This window comes from Chenopodium album, chromosome 22 (assembly GCF_948465745.1).
Source record: "Chenopodium album chromosome 22, dcCheAlbu1.1, whole genome shotgun sequence".
In the NCBI taxonomy this organism is placed as follows: Eukaryota; Viridiplantae; Streptophyta; class Magnoliopsida; order Caryophyllales; family Amaranthaceae; genus Chenopodium; species Chenopodium album.
In genome coordinates this window covers 10,978,904-10,995,430 of record NC_137855.1, presented here as the reverse complement: position 1 = coordinate 10,995,430, position 16,527 = coordinate 10,978,904, and the positions used below count along the sequence as shown (strand labels likewise).

General features: G+C 36.8%; 1 protein-coding gene across 1 annotated transcript; it reads right to left on the bottom strand.

Annotated features, from left to right (window-relative positions):
• Nucleotides 1-511: 511 nt before the first annotated feature.
• Nucleotides 512-3,535, bottom strand: LOC145603939 (uncharacterized). Its single transcript, XM_081659906.1, has 4 exons — nucleotides 1,329-3,535; nucleotides 914-1,234; nucleotides 706-805; nucleotides 512-610 (listed from the first exon to the last, which is right to left on the bottom strand). The coding sequence occupies exons 1-4, from the start codon at nucleotides 3,533-3,535 to the stop codon at nucleotides 512-514; spliced, it is 2,727 nt and encodes a 908-aa protein (XP_081516032.1).
• Between the last annotated feature and the right edge of the window lie 12,992 nt (nucleotides 3,536-16,527).

Sequence of the window (16,527 nt, the reverse complement as noted above, 5' to 3'; positions counted from 1 at the left end):
GGAGGGGCATCAGGGAGGACTACATCATCAGTATCCGAATCTCCTAATCCATCTTCATCACCTTCGTAGTCTGGAATGTCATCCGGTGCACAAAGAGTAGGAATGTCAGCAGTGGTTTCTTGTAGAAAGTCTTCGGCAACTGGTGCATCAACAACTGACCTCGCCTTTGTCTTGAACACTGCCCACCATTGAACCTTATCTCTTTTCAGACTTGGATAAGGTGCGTGGTAGACTTGGTTAGCTTGGTAAGAAAGCACAAATGGGTCGTACTTGGGGTATTTTTTGGTATGATTGACTTCTACAAGCTTGTATTGGTCAATGTTCATACCCCTAGTAGAATCCATCCAACTGCACTTGAAGAGAATAGTCTTATAAGTACGTAGGGCACCAGTGAACTCCAACTCGATGATATCCTCTAAAATACCAAAATAATCTCCACCATCTTCATTGGATACACTCACTCCATAATTCATCGTTGACTTCTGTTTTCCATGGCCATAAGTTTGGAATTTTATCCGTTCACATAGAATTGGTTCCAAGTACGCACTCGCTTAGATGGGCCCATTGCCAAAGCAAACAATATTTCATCATTTGGCTTGTCTTGAATCACCTGCTCATATGGCATAATTATGTTAAATTGATATGAGTCCTTAAGTTATAGCAAGAAAAAAAAACGCGTTGATGTCAAATGCGTAACACACTCACTTTCAACCTAAACCACTCGAGGAATTCAGCTTCATGTTTAATCCACACATCTTCTTTGCGAATAGTGGGTTGAATTAGAACAATATGGTCCTCAAACTCCCTTCCATTCCATATAACCAGAGAAAGAGTATTAATGATGGTGAATGACATTGGATACGTTGCACATTCAATGAAATCTTAGTTAGTGTGATAAATACAAATGTAATACCTCTCATATGGTTCCAGAATGCCGCTATTTCCCAAAACATACAAATGAGCACGTTGTAATTCTTTCTCATCCAAAAAGCGGGGCACTCCACCTGTAGAAGCATGTCCTTGATCAACCCTAAACAGTTCCGGAACACTATCATCCAAAGTGCTTTCAACTTCATCATGAACATTACGACCTAAGTCACGTGTTTTAGTATCCACTCCTTGTTGGAAGTAGTTAGAGCAAAAGTACCCTATCTCTTCCGTTAGATATGCATTATAGATTGAATCTTCAACACGAGCCTTATTGCCAATTTTACGTTTCAAATGATTAAGGAACCTAAAATTTATAAAATTGATTAAGTTATATGTTATGCAAACTACTATAGGTGTATAAACAAAAATGGAAACTATGAGTTTGTAGGAGTTAAAACCTTTCAAATGGATACATCCAACGATATTGGACAGGACCACATAACCTAGCTTCATAAGGCAGGTGAACTGGTAAGTGTTCCATAGAGTTGAAGAACGCCGGTGGAAATATCTTTTCCAACTTACAAAGAATTTCTGCAATGTTGTGTTCCAATCTTTCCATATCACTCAATTTGATGGTGGAACAACAAAGGTCACGGAAGAAAAGACTAATCTCAGTAATAGCTTTCCAAACATGGACCGGGAGCAATTCCTTAAAAGCAACTGGCAACAACCTCTCCATGAAGACATGACAATTGTGGCTCTTTAAACCATGAAGCTTACATGATTGTAAATCTACACATCTACTCAAATTAGAAGCATAACCATCGGGAAATTTCAAGTTCTTTACCCACTCGCATAACACTTTCTTTTGAGCCTTGTCTAGTGAGAATGGGGCTTTCGGCAAAGCGTCTTTCCCTCTCGCATCCTCCGTCACATGTAGTTGTGGTCGTTTGCAATATTTGGCAATGTCATATCTAGCTGCAACTGTGTCTGAAGTATGTTTTTTCACATCCATCACTGTGTGAATTAGCTGGTCAAAGAAATTCTTTTCAATATGCATGACATCGAGGTTGTGGCGGAGGAGAAGAGTCTTCCAGTACGGTAGCTCCCAAAGAATACTTTGTTTAAACCACCCTAGTTTCTTCTTTTTCAAGCTTGCGAGTGCTTCAGTTCCATCTGTTGCCTTAGCCAAGTGTTGAACTTGTTGCCATAGCTCGTCGCCGGACATTATGTGTGGCGGTGTCCCCTTTTCAACCTTATTCTTACAAAAAGCAACTTTGTTGTTTCGAAAAGGATGTTCGGGAGGAAGAAATTGGCGGTGACAATCAAACCATGACATTTTACCACCATGTTCAAGCCAAAAAGCTTTTGATTTGTCCAAGCAATATGGACAAGCTTTTTTACCGGCTGTTGCCCATCCAGAAAGCATACCATAGGCTGGGAAATCACTTATAGTCCACAAGATTGCTGCACGCAAATTGAAGTTTCTCCTTTGTGAAATGTCATATGTTGTTGCACCAACGTCCCATAGTTGTTTCAATTCTTCAATTAACGGTTGCATATACACATCCAAGTTCCCCTTCGGATTTTTAGGACCAGGAACGAGCAAAGAAAGGAACATAAATGGTTTTTTCATGCACATCGATGGAGGCAAGTTATAAGGGGTCAGAATGACGGGCCAACATGAGTACTGACCCCCAAACTTGCCATTAGGAGCAAACCCATCAGTACACATACCAAGTCTCACATTTCTAGGTTCAGATGCAAAATCGGGGAAGGATCTATCCAAGTGCTTCCAAGCTTCACTATCACTAGGATGCGCCATTGTGCCTTGGACTCTAGGATTTTTGGAATGCCAGGTCGTTTCCTCCGCAACGGTCTTTGTTGCAAATAACCGTTGTAGGCTTGGAGTGATGGGAAAATAGATGAGTTCTTTTATGGGAACCAATGACCCCTTTGAAGTCCTCTTGTATCTGTCCCTATCGCACACTCTACACTTATCCAACTGAGCATCAGCTTTCCAAAATAACATACAACCCTTTGGGCATGCGTGAATCTTCTCATGCGGAAGCTCAAGTCCATTAAGAATCTTCTTTATATCGTAGAATGTTTTTCCCATCTTATTATTGTCGGGAATCGCTTCATTTAGTAATGATGCAAACCCATCAACACACCTATGGGGCAAATTGTATTCCGATTTCAAAGATACAATTCGAGATGCCATTTCTAGCACAGACATGGAGCTACCTTCGTACAGTGGTTGCTCGGCAGCCATTAAAAGCTCTTGAAATGCTTTTGCTTGAGCATTTGGCTCTTCATCTGAACCACTAGTACTATCGTCACCCGATGGTTCATGATTACTCCCAAGAGCATCGAGAACCATCTCACGGTACGTATTTGGTTGCTCTACACTTGATGTAGGAAACCCTTCACCATGAGAAACCCAGTCATAGTAATCAGCTATAAACCCCTTTTTGAACAAATGGAGTTTTACTGTGTTTGCATCATGAAGACGTCTATTCTTACATAACAGACAAGGGCATCTTACTTCATCTACGCCCGGGCTCTCAAAATGAGCTTCACAGAACCGTATGAATTGTTCAACACCATCCACAAACTCTTGCCTAAGTTTACGGGTATTACGGCCATCGTATCTATCATACATCCATCAAAGCTCTTTCCTTTTCATGGTTACAAAATCTACAACACTATGAAAAACAAATCACATTAATCATACACACTGAACTTGTATTCATTACAATAATGGCATAAGATACAATTAGAATCGAAATGATATCCAAAGGTCCTTATCATGACTTGAACGGGAAAGTTGATGTTATAAATATTATTCTTTATTAAAAGATTTAACCATATATATGTCGATTTCACAAGCTTTCAACTTTTTACTCATCAAAATTATCACAAACCCCTCATATAAACACATATATTTTTAAAATAATTAATAATAAATAAAAAAAGTCATAGAAATTAATAATACATTTGTCCCCACTTCACATTTCTCCATTTTAATCAAGGATTATCATCATGTAAATAATTTCGATAAGCTAAAACAATTCTATAAGAATCCTTTTTTTAAACAGAAACAGAAATTAGCTAACACATGAGTTCATACCAACAAAATGTCTATTCCAATCAAAATACATCCAAATATACTTAAATTTTTTACCCACTACATACATTTAAATGTGAAAATGCAGGAAACTAATTTAAATGGCCAAGGTACTTTAGAGTTTTACATGTGAAAGTGAAAATGTACAAAACCATCCACCAATTTTAAATGGAGAAAACTAATTTAAATGCTGAAAACTAATTGAAATGGCCAATGTAATTTTACATGTGAAAATGCACAAAACCATCCACTAAATTCAGAGTTTTGGCATAAATTAACTAAATTTCAAAAAAAAAAAAAAAAAAAAAAAAAAGAAAAAAATCAGCCACTTACCTGAGTATAATGGACGAAAAACGGAGGAGGGTAGGATAGAAGAGGAAACCGGCGGCGATAGGCCTGCGAAGGAGTTGATTTGTGACCCAAATTTAGGGTTTTTGCCCAAATCAACTAAATTAAAAAAAAATAACCAAATTGCATGAATTACCTGGAGTACGGTGGACAGCTAATGGAGGAGGCTAAGACAGAAGAGGACACCGGCGACGGTAGGCCTGCGAAGGAGAAATTTTTTACCCAAATTTTAGGGTTTTCCCTCAATTAAACTGAAATTCAAAAAAAAAATTAACATCGACTTACCTGAGTACCGCCGTCGGAAAACAAAGGAGGGAAGAGCAGGAGGGGAATCCGGCGACGGTGGGCCTGCGTGGTGTTGATTTGCGACCCTAAGTTAGGGTTTTCGCACAAAATAACGACCTTAATAAAATTAAAAGAAAAAAAAACAAAATTAAAATGACATACCTGTGTAGCGTCGACGGCCGGAGTCAAGTCACCGGTGGGAACACCTTCGGAGCAGCGACCGCTTCTTTTCGGTTTTCGAACTAATTGAGACCCAAAGTTAGGGTTTTCGAACTAATCAACTAAACTAATAAAATCAAAAACAAAAAAAAAATAGAACGACATACCTGTGTGTAGCGTCGCTGGCCGGAGTAAGGTCGTCAGTGAGAACAACGGCGGAGCAGCGACCGTCGTTCGTGCTCCCTCTTCCCCCTTCTTCTCTGCTTCAAACTTCCCCTTTGAAAATAAGAAAGCCCGACTTTCTTTTAGTTTAGGATTCAGCGAAACAAAAAAAAAAGAATTAAAATGTTACGACCGTCTCTACGACCGTTTAGAACGGTCGTAATTATTTTGAAAAAAAAAAATAAATTCTAATAATTTTAACGACCGTTACAACGGCAGCAATTTATTAAAAAACGGTCGCAATTAATTAAATTTACGACAGGCTAATAAACGGTCGCAAATAATATTTATTGCGACCGTTTTTTGGCCAGTCGCAAGAAAACAGTCGTAATATCCGCGAATTTTAGTAGTGCTCTTCTCTTACTCTCTTCTCTTTCTCTTTCTCACATCCCTTTCTCTTAAACAGAAGTTCAAACTGTAGGGATTTATAGGTACTACGCAGCGGAAATAACATGAATCATATTCATACGGTACCTAATCCAAGGATCTAATGCATAACACATAAAGAACAAATAATTGTACCTTTGAAGCGTGATTCCACGTGCGATCGAGCAAGAACAAAGGGAGATAAAGAACCCCAAGCGTGATTCCTCTACTTGGTCCACGGGCACAAGTTAAGACCTCCACTAATGCTAGTTAGTTGCAATTGAAACCTTCAATTGACCTTCTATGGAGAAGAGCGACATACTAACCAAGAACCACCACGAACCACCACACGCGCCACCAAGGGGTAGCCGGCCGTACGGACGTGAGGGGAGGATGAGGGCCGTGAGTTGGAGAGAGGATTAGGGTTTTTGGGATTGGTTGCCTTGATGTCAAAATTCACTGTGTGTGAATTATGACTACTAGCTGCAAACCCTAGGCATGGATCTTATTTATAGATCTCATCTCTAAATAAGAGCCCATGTCAAAATCCCAAAACCTAATTCCAATCTAACTATGCTAGCCCAATCCAATTCATGATTAGTTAATTGCTTATGAGGCCCATTAATGGGCCTCTTACTTGCTTAACCCAATACCCTTGTGTGTGACCAATATAGGATCCATTCTAAAGGGCTTTGGACTATTTGACTAGTCCAAAGATCATCTCTCATAGTCTAGCAACAGAGGATGACGCCCCAAAAGAACGAACTTATTATCTCCATAATAGTGATCCTTGATATATCTAGTAATTGCACTTATCGAAGACATAATTCCTTCAATCTCCCACTTGTCTGAGACAAGTGCGCAATATTCAAATTCCTTAAGTCAATGTGTGTCGATTTGATAATATGATTGCATCTTATGTCGTGATCATATTAATCTACAAATCTTTTCTTGAAATCTGAGTTAGAATTGCAAAACAAATGATTACTATGTAATCCATTTGAGCACGGCCATGCATTTTCTGAATTCTCCCTCATCAAGGGGCCAAGACACATTCCTAATTAAATAGGTAGACTCAATCCAATCTTATGGAAACCAAAGCTCCCACTCAACTTCTGAAATAACCGGGAAACACCCTTTATAATCTCCTGGCCTGTTACGGGCAGACGTTTGAATGTACCACAGTTATATCATCCATTGAATGAGATCAATGTTCCACTCATGTCAAAGGAATCCACTAATATATCCGGAAGCTCTATACTTGAACTTCAAAGTTGGTCTATAGTTCGATCATGCATCATTCATGCATATCCATGTGATTGACCGAGCATCACTACGCTCCTATAGCCCATGAAACTGCGCTATCCAATCAATCTTAACATGCTAGTCCATTATTGGAAATCATTTATGTCCAGTTTAATGATTCCGAACTAGGAACTTAAATAATGTATGAATTTTGTTCACCTGTGGGGTTTCATTCAAAAGGTCATCAACCTAGTGAGCCCATCAATTCATAATTATTTTGGACATTTTATTTAATCTTGAAACCACAATTAAATAAGATTGAAACTTTGTTTCAATTGATAAACATAATTCTGCAAGCTAATGTATTTACTTTTGTAATATGCTTTCTCAAAACATACACAACTAAAATTACATAACTTGCTTCAATCCAAAAAACTTAGTATGACTCTCATACCTTGGTCGTGGAAGGGGTTCAGTAAGTAGAGTTCATGAGACATTCTCATAAACATGAACTTTGCAATTTCTAAATCTTATAATCATTTTCATCTCCATACACTAAGAATTTTCCTTCGCCCTTTCGCAAAGAACTTAGGAATTTCTAATTTGTATTCCAACGTTACATTGGATTTCGATTGAAATCTATCATCACTTGTTCTTAAAACACGTGAATCAAATAAACGAGTATAGTCCATGGTATGCATGATGCATCCTTTGCAAATTGCATAAGGATCATCACTCAAAGTCTTAATTTCATCAATCCTTTCTCAAGGTATTGAATCATTAAGCAACGTGCCATGTCACAAGGGATTGAAACTCTTTTCAATATAATGTTGAACCTTATAAGAATCTTATCAATGAAGGAGTTATGTCTTCAATAAGTGCAATTACTAGATATATCAAGGATCACTATTATGGAGATAATAAGTTCATTCTATATGGTCGTCAATATCTGGTGCTAGATATGATAATTGATCTTTGGGTTAGTTAAATAGCCCAAAGCCTTATAGAATGGATCCTATGAGGTCACACAACAAGGGTATTGGGTTAAGCAAGTAAGAGGCTCATGAGCAATTAACTAATCATGAATTGGATTGGGCTAGCATAATTAGATTGGAATTAGGTTTTGGGCTTTTGACATGGGCTCTTATTTAGAGATGAGATCTATAAATAAGATCCATACCTAGGTTTTGCAGTGAGAAGTCATAATTCACACACAGTGAATTTTGACATCAAGGCAACCAATCCCAAAACCCTAATCCTCTCTCTAACTCACGGCCCTCATCCTCCCCTCACGTCCGTACGGCCGACCACCCCTTGGTGGCGCGTGTGGTGGTTATCATGGTGGTTCTTGGTTAGTTTGTCGCTCTTCTCCGTAGAAGGTCAATTGAAGGTTTCAATTGCAACTAACTAGCATTAGTGGAGGTCTTAATCTGTGCCCGTGGACCAATTAGAGGAATCACGCTTGGGGTTCTTTATCTCCCTTTTGTTCTTGCTCGATCGCACGTGGAATCACGCTTCAAAGGTACAATTATTTGTTCTTTATGTGTTATGCATTAGATCCTTGGATTAGGTACTACATGAATATGATTCATGTTTATTTCCGCTGCGTAGTACCTATAAACCCCTACAATCAATATAAGCTTCTTAACCAAAACTCATACATCCTTCGAGACCTATCTATATAGATCTTGAATCCCAAATGTACTCATCTTCTTCTCCAAGGTTTTCATACAAAATGCATTAGCCATCACTTGACCCTTCAAGAAATGAATAATTGCTCTCTGCACTAGACCAAGAAGACTTCATAGCTCCCACTAAACATCTTGTACACACAAGACCTTTTCTTCATTTTACGAGAACATCAAACGATTTGATTAACTCGCAAAATTAAGAACATTAACTCCCTGATGCTAACTACAATCCATTATGGATCTTCTATGCATCCCTAGGATTATTGGATCTCCAAACTTTTGATTGTATCATATACAAATCTTATTTCATGAACAATTTCAAGAAAGTGTTTTGAAATCCATCTACCAAATCTTATAAGGTAAAAATCACTAAAATATCTTTAATAGATCTTTGCAACATGACTAATGTAAAGGTTTCATCGCAGTCATAGTCATACTAAGAATTTGTTGAATCCCTTAACAAGTCTTTGCTTTAGTTAGAAAACGTTTTTCTTTCTTGTCTGCTTTGCTTATATTGGGTTTCACCCAATTTAGGCAAATTACTCAATTGTCATACACTTGCTTACAGACTTAGGATCTATTTCAGATTTCCTGGTTTTAAACCACTTGGAGTCATAACTTGTCAAATCATCTTTATTACTTGCATAATCATAATGTTCCAAAATAAATATTTTAGAACTCTTAGTCAATATGAAATCATATTTCTTTGGCTAAGTTTTACATATGCTAGTCATCATTGTGGGTTTGATGCAACAATTGAAACTCATACAACAACTTTGTTTAGTTTTCAATGAGAAACGACAATAGAAGATGTGCACTTGGAATGTACTACCTTCGACACATGGTTATTAATCCCATTACACTTAATGAGACCACGCGTTGTCATTTGTAACATGAGGTGAATCATGCTCATGTTGTTGCTTTTATTCGATAACTTCTCAAATTTCTTCGAGATTTTCTAAATCACTTTTCTTGAACTCTTTCAAGGCTCTCGAACTTTTCAAGATTCTTATACTCCCACTTGCCTTTCAAGGAGGCATATTTAGCATAGGGTGAACCAACCATGGTTTGAACCACGTTTGTTTGTTGCTTTTCTTAAACTCTTTTTGAGATTTACACTACTCCCACTTGACCTTTTGGAACAATTTCCAAAAGGGCACCTACTTGAGCAACAAACATTTTGTGCTAAGTATTGTTGTGTAGTAGTACCCCGTGCTCTATATAGGAATCAAACGTGCATCAAACGGTTTAATACATGTTTTATTCCTTGCTTTGTAGAAAGACTTAATAAGAACTTTTCTTATCCATATCACATATGAAGCCTTGCTACATTTTGATTTGACCTTTTCTTCATTTAGTTTTGTAGCTTATCTTAAAAGTATATCCCTTGAACAATGGTTGGAAGATAGGTAATTTACATCCATTATCAAAGTGTATCTCATATAGGTTGATAGCTCCCTTCATAAACACTTCACAAGGTTTTCTTTCGGATTTTGTTGTAAAACGATTTCACAACTCTTGGATGTTTATCAATGTGTTGGCTTAAATTCTCATTATTACGATCATATCGCAATATTTCGAATATGTTGCCAAGTACATGTCTTGACTTAAATTTTCACAATTACAATCATATTGTAGTGTAATCATTATCTTGTCAAGTTGATACTGAACTTCATACTGAACATTTTGAACTTTTCAAAATCTTCACTTCCATGCTTCAACTAAGCACAAGTAGTGATCATATCACAAATGAAGTTTCATTGTCCGTCTCTAGCTTTTGAACCTTTGGTTTTCTTACATCGATATGTATTCGACCTCGAGTTCACATCATCATTTCTCTAAATGGTGACTTAGTCAAAATTTCAAATTAGAATGATAATTACATATATCAATGGATTCATAATTCAATGATATTGAAAGTCCATCCCTTTGGATCTTCCGCATGCAATTTTCATTTTCATTTGAATTAATTGACATATTAGAGACAATTTATATATATATAGAAATTGTTTAATTATTTCTATCATATAGAATTTTAAACCTATTTAGCAATTCAAAACACATTATGACTCAAAGAAGCATAGAATAACATTTATTCCACGTTTTTGAATCTTCGATGCTTAGTCATTACTAACATTGAATGGTGTTTTGATAATGGCAAGAATAGATAACATTTATTTAACTCTAGCCAATTATTAGTAGTGAAATACTGGTTCTACTTGTAAAGTTGCAACTTTTGCGTCCAGACTTGTAGATTCTACTTGTGAAGTAGCAACATTTGTTCTAAACTTGTAGATTTATTTCTCTTGTAACAATAACTTCTTCCTTTAGTTCAATCACATTGTGCAATGAGTGATCTAAACAAGACATCAAATGTCCAAGAAGTAGCAATATGCCAAATCAATTTCTATAATATACTTCTTAAATTGGAACATTTCCATTCTTTTACCTTCCAACTATATGAGGTACTTTCTAATCAATTGGAATTAATCCATTTAATTTGAAACATTTGTTGTTCATAACAACTTTTAGCATGTAAGTAGTTCTAGGTTTGAGAAGTAGCAACTTGTTTGCAATTCTTGGCCTATAACTTCTTAATGCAATCCTCATATATTCCTAAACCTTTTCCCTTTGAGCCACTTAGAACACTTCTCTTAGGTTCAAAATGATGCCTTGCTCAACCATTTTAAGCACTTTTCATGATTTCGCTAAGTCTATTCTATCATTATTTATATTTGAGCTTAATCAAGTATTAAACTCTATATAAAGCAGATGAAGAATATTGTCATTTGATCAACTTTTGATCATAGAGATTTCCAATCACTTTCTTATATTCAATCATATTGAAGATAAGAGATTTTATTGGACTTCTATACTTGTCTTTTGGAGGATTTGTACCTCTCATCTCATTATATCCCTTGAAACATTTTTCAAAATGAAGATGTGTTGGTATTTTACTCAAATATTTTGAATAAAACCAACCTTAGACATGTGACATGAATTTCTAAAACTTGCCTTTTAGAGCAATCTTAGCAAAATTGGAATATAGGTTTATGGATTATCTTTTAAACTTGTTGAGAACGTTTCTCAACTTTATTTTTCAATCGAGGAGATTATATATAAGGTTTTTTTAGATTTTAACACCTGCTAAAAACCCGAAAATGGTTTTTAACACCTCCAAAAAAAAATGGGTATTAACACCATACAAATTTCCAAAAAATTGGTATTACCACCACTTAACGGTTTCCGTTAAAAAATTCCGTTAAATGTGGTCCACAGTGACACGTGTCACTATTTTTTTGTTTAAAAAAAATTAAAAAAAATAAAATAAAAATAAAATAAAAAAATTAAAAACCTAAAACTACCCCCAGCCACCCCAGCCCCACCAACCGCGCCACCACCGCCGTCCCCAAACCCACCCCCTGCCGGCGTCCGGCGTCCCGGAGAATCGCTCGGCGCCGGCGACCCCACCCCCACCACCCTTTCCTCCACGTACGCACCCCACCCCTTCCCCTTCCCCATTTTCGTTTCCCGACCCACAACCCCGAAACCACCCTAAACGGGTTTTAGGGTTTCGTTTGGGGTGGTATGGAATCGATTAAGGGATGGGGAAAGGAGAGAGAGGGCGTTTCCGGGGGAGGAGGGGCGTTTTCCAGGGGATGGGGCGTTTAGGGTGGTTTCGGGGTGGTGGGTCGGGAAACGAAAATGGGGAAAGGGAAGGGGTGGGGTGCATAGGTGGAGGAAAGGGGAGTGGGGGTGGGGTCGCCGGCGCCAGGCGATTCTTTGGGACGCCGGACGCCGGCAGTGGGTGGGTTGGGGGACGATGCTGGTGGCGCGGTGGTGGGGCTGGGGGTAGTTTTAGGATTTTTTATTTTTTTTTAAAATTTTTATTTTTTGTTTTTTAATTTTTTATTATATTTTTATTTTTTGGCCAATAATAAAGCGACACGTGTCTATATGGCCCTACTTAACGGATTTGTAAACGGAATCAGTTACGTGGTGGTAATACCAAATTTTTTGAAATTTGGGTGGTGTTAAAATCAAATTTTTTTTTTTGGGAGGTGTTAAAAACCATTTTCGGGTTTTTAGCAGGTGTTAAAATCTAAAATAACCTATATATAATAATAAAATTAGAACGACATGTTACTAATAAGTAAACGCAAAATTCAATTATGTTTATTAAATTTAAAGTACCGTAAGCGAATTAAATTGGTAACTTTAAAGCATTTATTCAATGTTAATTGATCCCAATTGAATTAAATGATTCCAAGATCCTTTATTCGTGCAATAATTGACCGGACTTTGGCCCTGCCATCAACCATAACATTTTCAAGGTGAGTAAACTCTTTACTGATTACAACTCTTTGTAATTCTTGGTTGAATAATTAACCATCACATGTTTAATTATTACCCTTAGCTTCAAGGTTCTAAACGCTTTAGGTAACCTTGTTGAATATAACCAATTAAAAGTGTAGTTATGCGGTCCTACCCCCACTTCCCCAAGATATATTATGATGCTCTGCTGAGGCCGACCCATCACAAACGATCGAAGGTTTCGTCGGGTTTTAATTGGAAAAGCTGCATCAATATTACTGGGATCTAGATTTATTATGTTGTGATTAAATAGTGAACTCTAGCGCATCATCACAAAACATCAATAAAATCTAACATGCATAAAATACTGAATGCATAAATAAGACATAGCATGGCCCCTAATCCTAAGAAAACTAATAAAGTAAATGCTCCCACTTGAATCATCATGGATCACATCCATCTTGCTCCTTTGGGCCTTCACTTCATGGGCTTCTTGGATTAACTGCAACCTGTAATTCTACTCTATTCTATCTACTACTTAAATAAAATAAAATAAAATTACAAAATACTTTATCGGTACGTAGACCGTACTAAGATTACAAAAATACATCACGATGTGCAGATCATATTTAGTAATCTAATGGGCCATACTAGTCATTATATAGCAATAAACAACATCATATATTATAAAATTGCCACATCATAAATCACTCATCATGCTTTCCTAAACTACAACATCGAATGTTCACAATTAAGGAAACATGGCATCTATATATCTCATATTTTAATTAGTGCAATTAGATAATATCATATATTATTCATGATCATCAATAAAATATCGTATATTTTAAATTAGTCATGAGATAGAATTAAATCTTATTTCAATCTTAAAAGATAAATCATATTTATCCTCAAAGATTATCCTAACAAAGTTAGGAAATTCTATCCTAATTACTAGCCAATCACAAAATTTTAAATCAATTATATCCAAAAATAATTATGGGATAATCACATCATTTAAATCAATCTTTATCCTTTTGGAATATGCTCAGAATATTCTAACAAATTCTATCCAAAATTAACAACCTTAATTAAGGATAATTATAAAAAACAACTTTTGAAATTTGATTTTATCTCAAAATAAAATCATATTTTATTTTGAAATTATCTTTAAAATAAAATAATTTAATAAAAAACATTTTTTTTTTGAATTTTTTTTTTTTTGGAAATCTGCTGCCACGTCAGCCAGGGGTGAACCCCAACCAACGCAGCAACAGGAAGCCACAATGTGCGTCAGTCAGGGAGAGCCCAACCAACGCACAGCCGCAAGACAACCGCAACCAAGGATCGATCCCAGCCACGGCGCAACCAGCACCCTGACTGGAACTGTTCCAGCAGGACGCCGACGCTACAGCCCGAGGGTGATCCGCGCGTCGCGGCTAGGCCGGAGCCCAGCCACGAGCAGACCGCATTCGATGTTGCAACGGTTGTAGGTCGTTGCTGCTGCTGCCTATTCGCGACTTGCTGCTGTCGCCTGTCTTCCAGCCGCCGCCCTCTCTGCCCTTCTCTTCGACCACCTGGCAGCCGCCGTGGCCACCTGACGGTGGTTCCTCCACCCAGCCACGGCTGCCCATCCCAAAAACTAAATCTTTTCCCCTTTTTTTTATTGATTTGAGATTTTAATTTAATTATACAACATTTGTACAATTAAATTAGATTGGGTCTATTAAATTAAAACACAACATTTATGCCTAATTCAATTTTGAAATCAAATTCACAATTCAATTCCAAATCTAGGGTTCTTCACAAAATTAATTCAAATTTAATCTAACATTTAGATAAAATTATTGATTATACAAAAAATCATATTTTATGTATCAAATCAAACTAATTAAAATTATGAAGCATAAATATTCAAAAATAATCAAAATTAAGCACAAAAATCAAAATTTTAGGGCTTTATTTCAATCAAAATTTTCGAAAAACTAGGGCTTTTATCATACATTGCTAGAACAAATTGAGCAATTAAATCATATTTAATCATATCCCAAAAATTAAATCTCCATTTATTGTAAAGATTGAACCATAATTAATTATTCCCCCTCCTAATTGAATTAAAATTGTGGATTATCAAAGAATTATTGGCAATATGCGTAAATGCAATAGGCTAACTGATACCACTGTAGGGATTTATAGGTACTACGCAGCGCAAATAACATGAATCATATTCATACAGTACCTAATCCAAGGATCTAATGCATAACACATAAAGAACAAATAATTGTATCTTTGAAGAGTGATTCCACGTGCGATCGAGCAAGAACAAAGGGAGATAAAGAACCCCAAGCGTGATTCCTCTACTTGGTCCACGGGCACAAGTTAAGACCTCCACTAATGCTAGTTAGTTGCAATTGAAACCTTCAATTGACCTTCTATGGAGAAGAGCGACATACTAACCAAGAACCACCACGAACCACCACACGCCGTACGGACGTGAGAGGAGGATGAGGGCCGTGAGTTGGAGAGAGGATTAGGGTTTTTGGGATTGGTTGCCTTGATGTCAAAATTCACTGTGTGTGAATTATGACTACTAGCTGCAAACCCTAGGCATGGATCTTATTTATAGATCTCATCTTTAAATAAGAGCCCATGTCAAAAGCCCAAAACCTAATTCCAATCTAACTATGCTAGCCCAATCCAATTCATGATTAGTTAATTGCTTATGAGGCCCATTAATGGGCCTCTTACTTGCTTAACCCAATACCCTTGTGTGTGACCAATATAGGATCCATTCTAAAGGGCTTTGGACTATTTGACTAGTCCAAAGATCATCTCTCATAGTCTAGCAACAGAGGATGACGCCCCAAAAGAACGAACTTATTATCTCCATAATAGTGATCCTTGATATATCTAGTAATTGCACTTATCGAAGACATAATTCCTTCACAAACTTCCCAAAATACAACTCGAAAGAATAAACTCTAGCATAAGAACACTCTATTTCACTAATGTGGAATTGGACTCTTGACTCGATTAAAAAAAAGCAAAAGATGAAATCTATTTGAGCGAGGGTGAGGTCATCTGAAATCAACTGACTATTTATAGACCAAAAATCACTCTGGAAAAACTTCTTTATGCAACTTATCCATGATGACACTACTCCAACCCACTAAAAAGAACATGCCCTAAAATTAAGGACATGGACTTCTTAATGTGCAAAACCATGATATGGGAAAGATCATGGGGAGTAGGCCGCATGTTTTGAAAAACTGAAATCATATTTTATTTTGTAAATTGATATTTCGAAATTAAAGCAAAATAAAATCCGTTTTATAAAGAAAGATAAACTTTAAAAGCCAACTATTTTCTTACGCATTGCACAATTCTATTCTTTAGACCAATTCCACACAGCTAATTCAAGTGTAGCCTAATTCTTATACTTACATAAATCCTAAAACAAAAAAAAATTTAGTATTCATGTTTATTTGAAGAAGTTTTTACTCCTAGGCTTTTGTTTCTTGAGAGGAACTTCTCTTCTCTAATGAACCTTCTACTCTGAAGCTTCTGTTCACTGAGAGGAACCTTCTCTTCTCAAGTTTTCATTTATGAAGCACTGGTTCATATGAGTAGGGATGTCAATGGGGCGGGGGCGGGGGCGGGGCAGATGTTGGCTTTCCCATCCCCTTCCCCATCCCCATCCCCGTGGCGGGTCTAATATCATTTATGACCCACCCCCTATTTGGATATCCATCCCCACCTAATCCCCACCAAATACCCGCCTAATCCAAGACCCACCTAATCTCCGTATCTCAAATACACAATCCTACATAATTAATACAGATAATAATAATAATAAAATAAAACATTCTTAATACTACACACATGTTTGTTTATAGT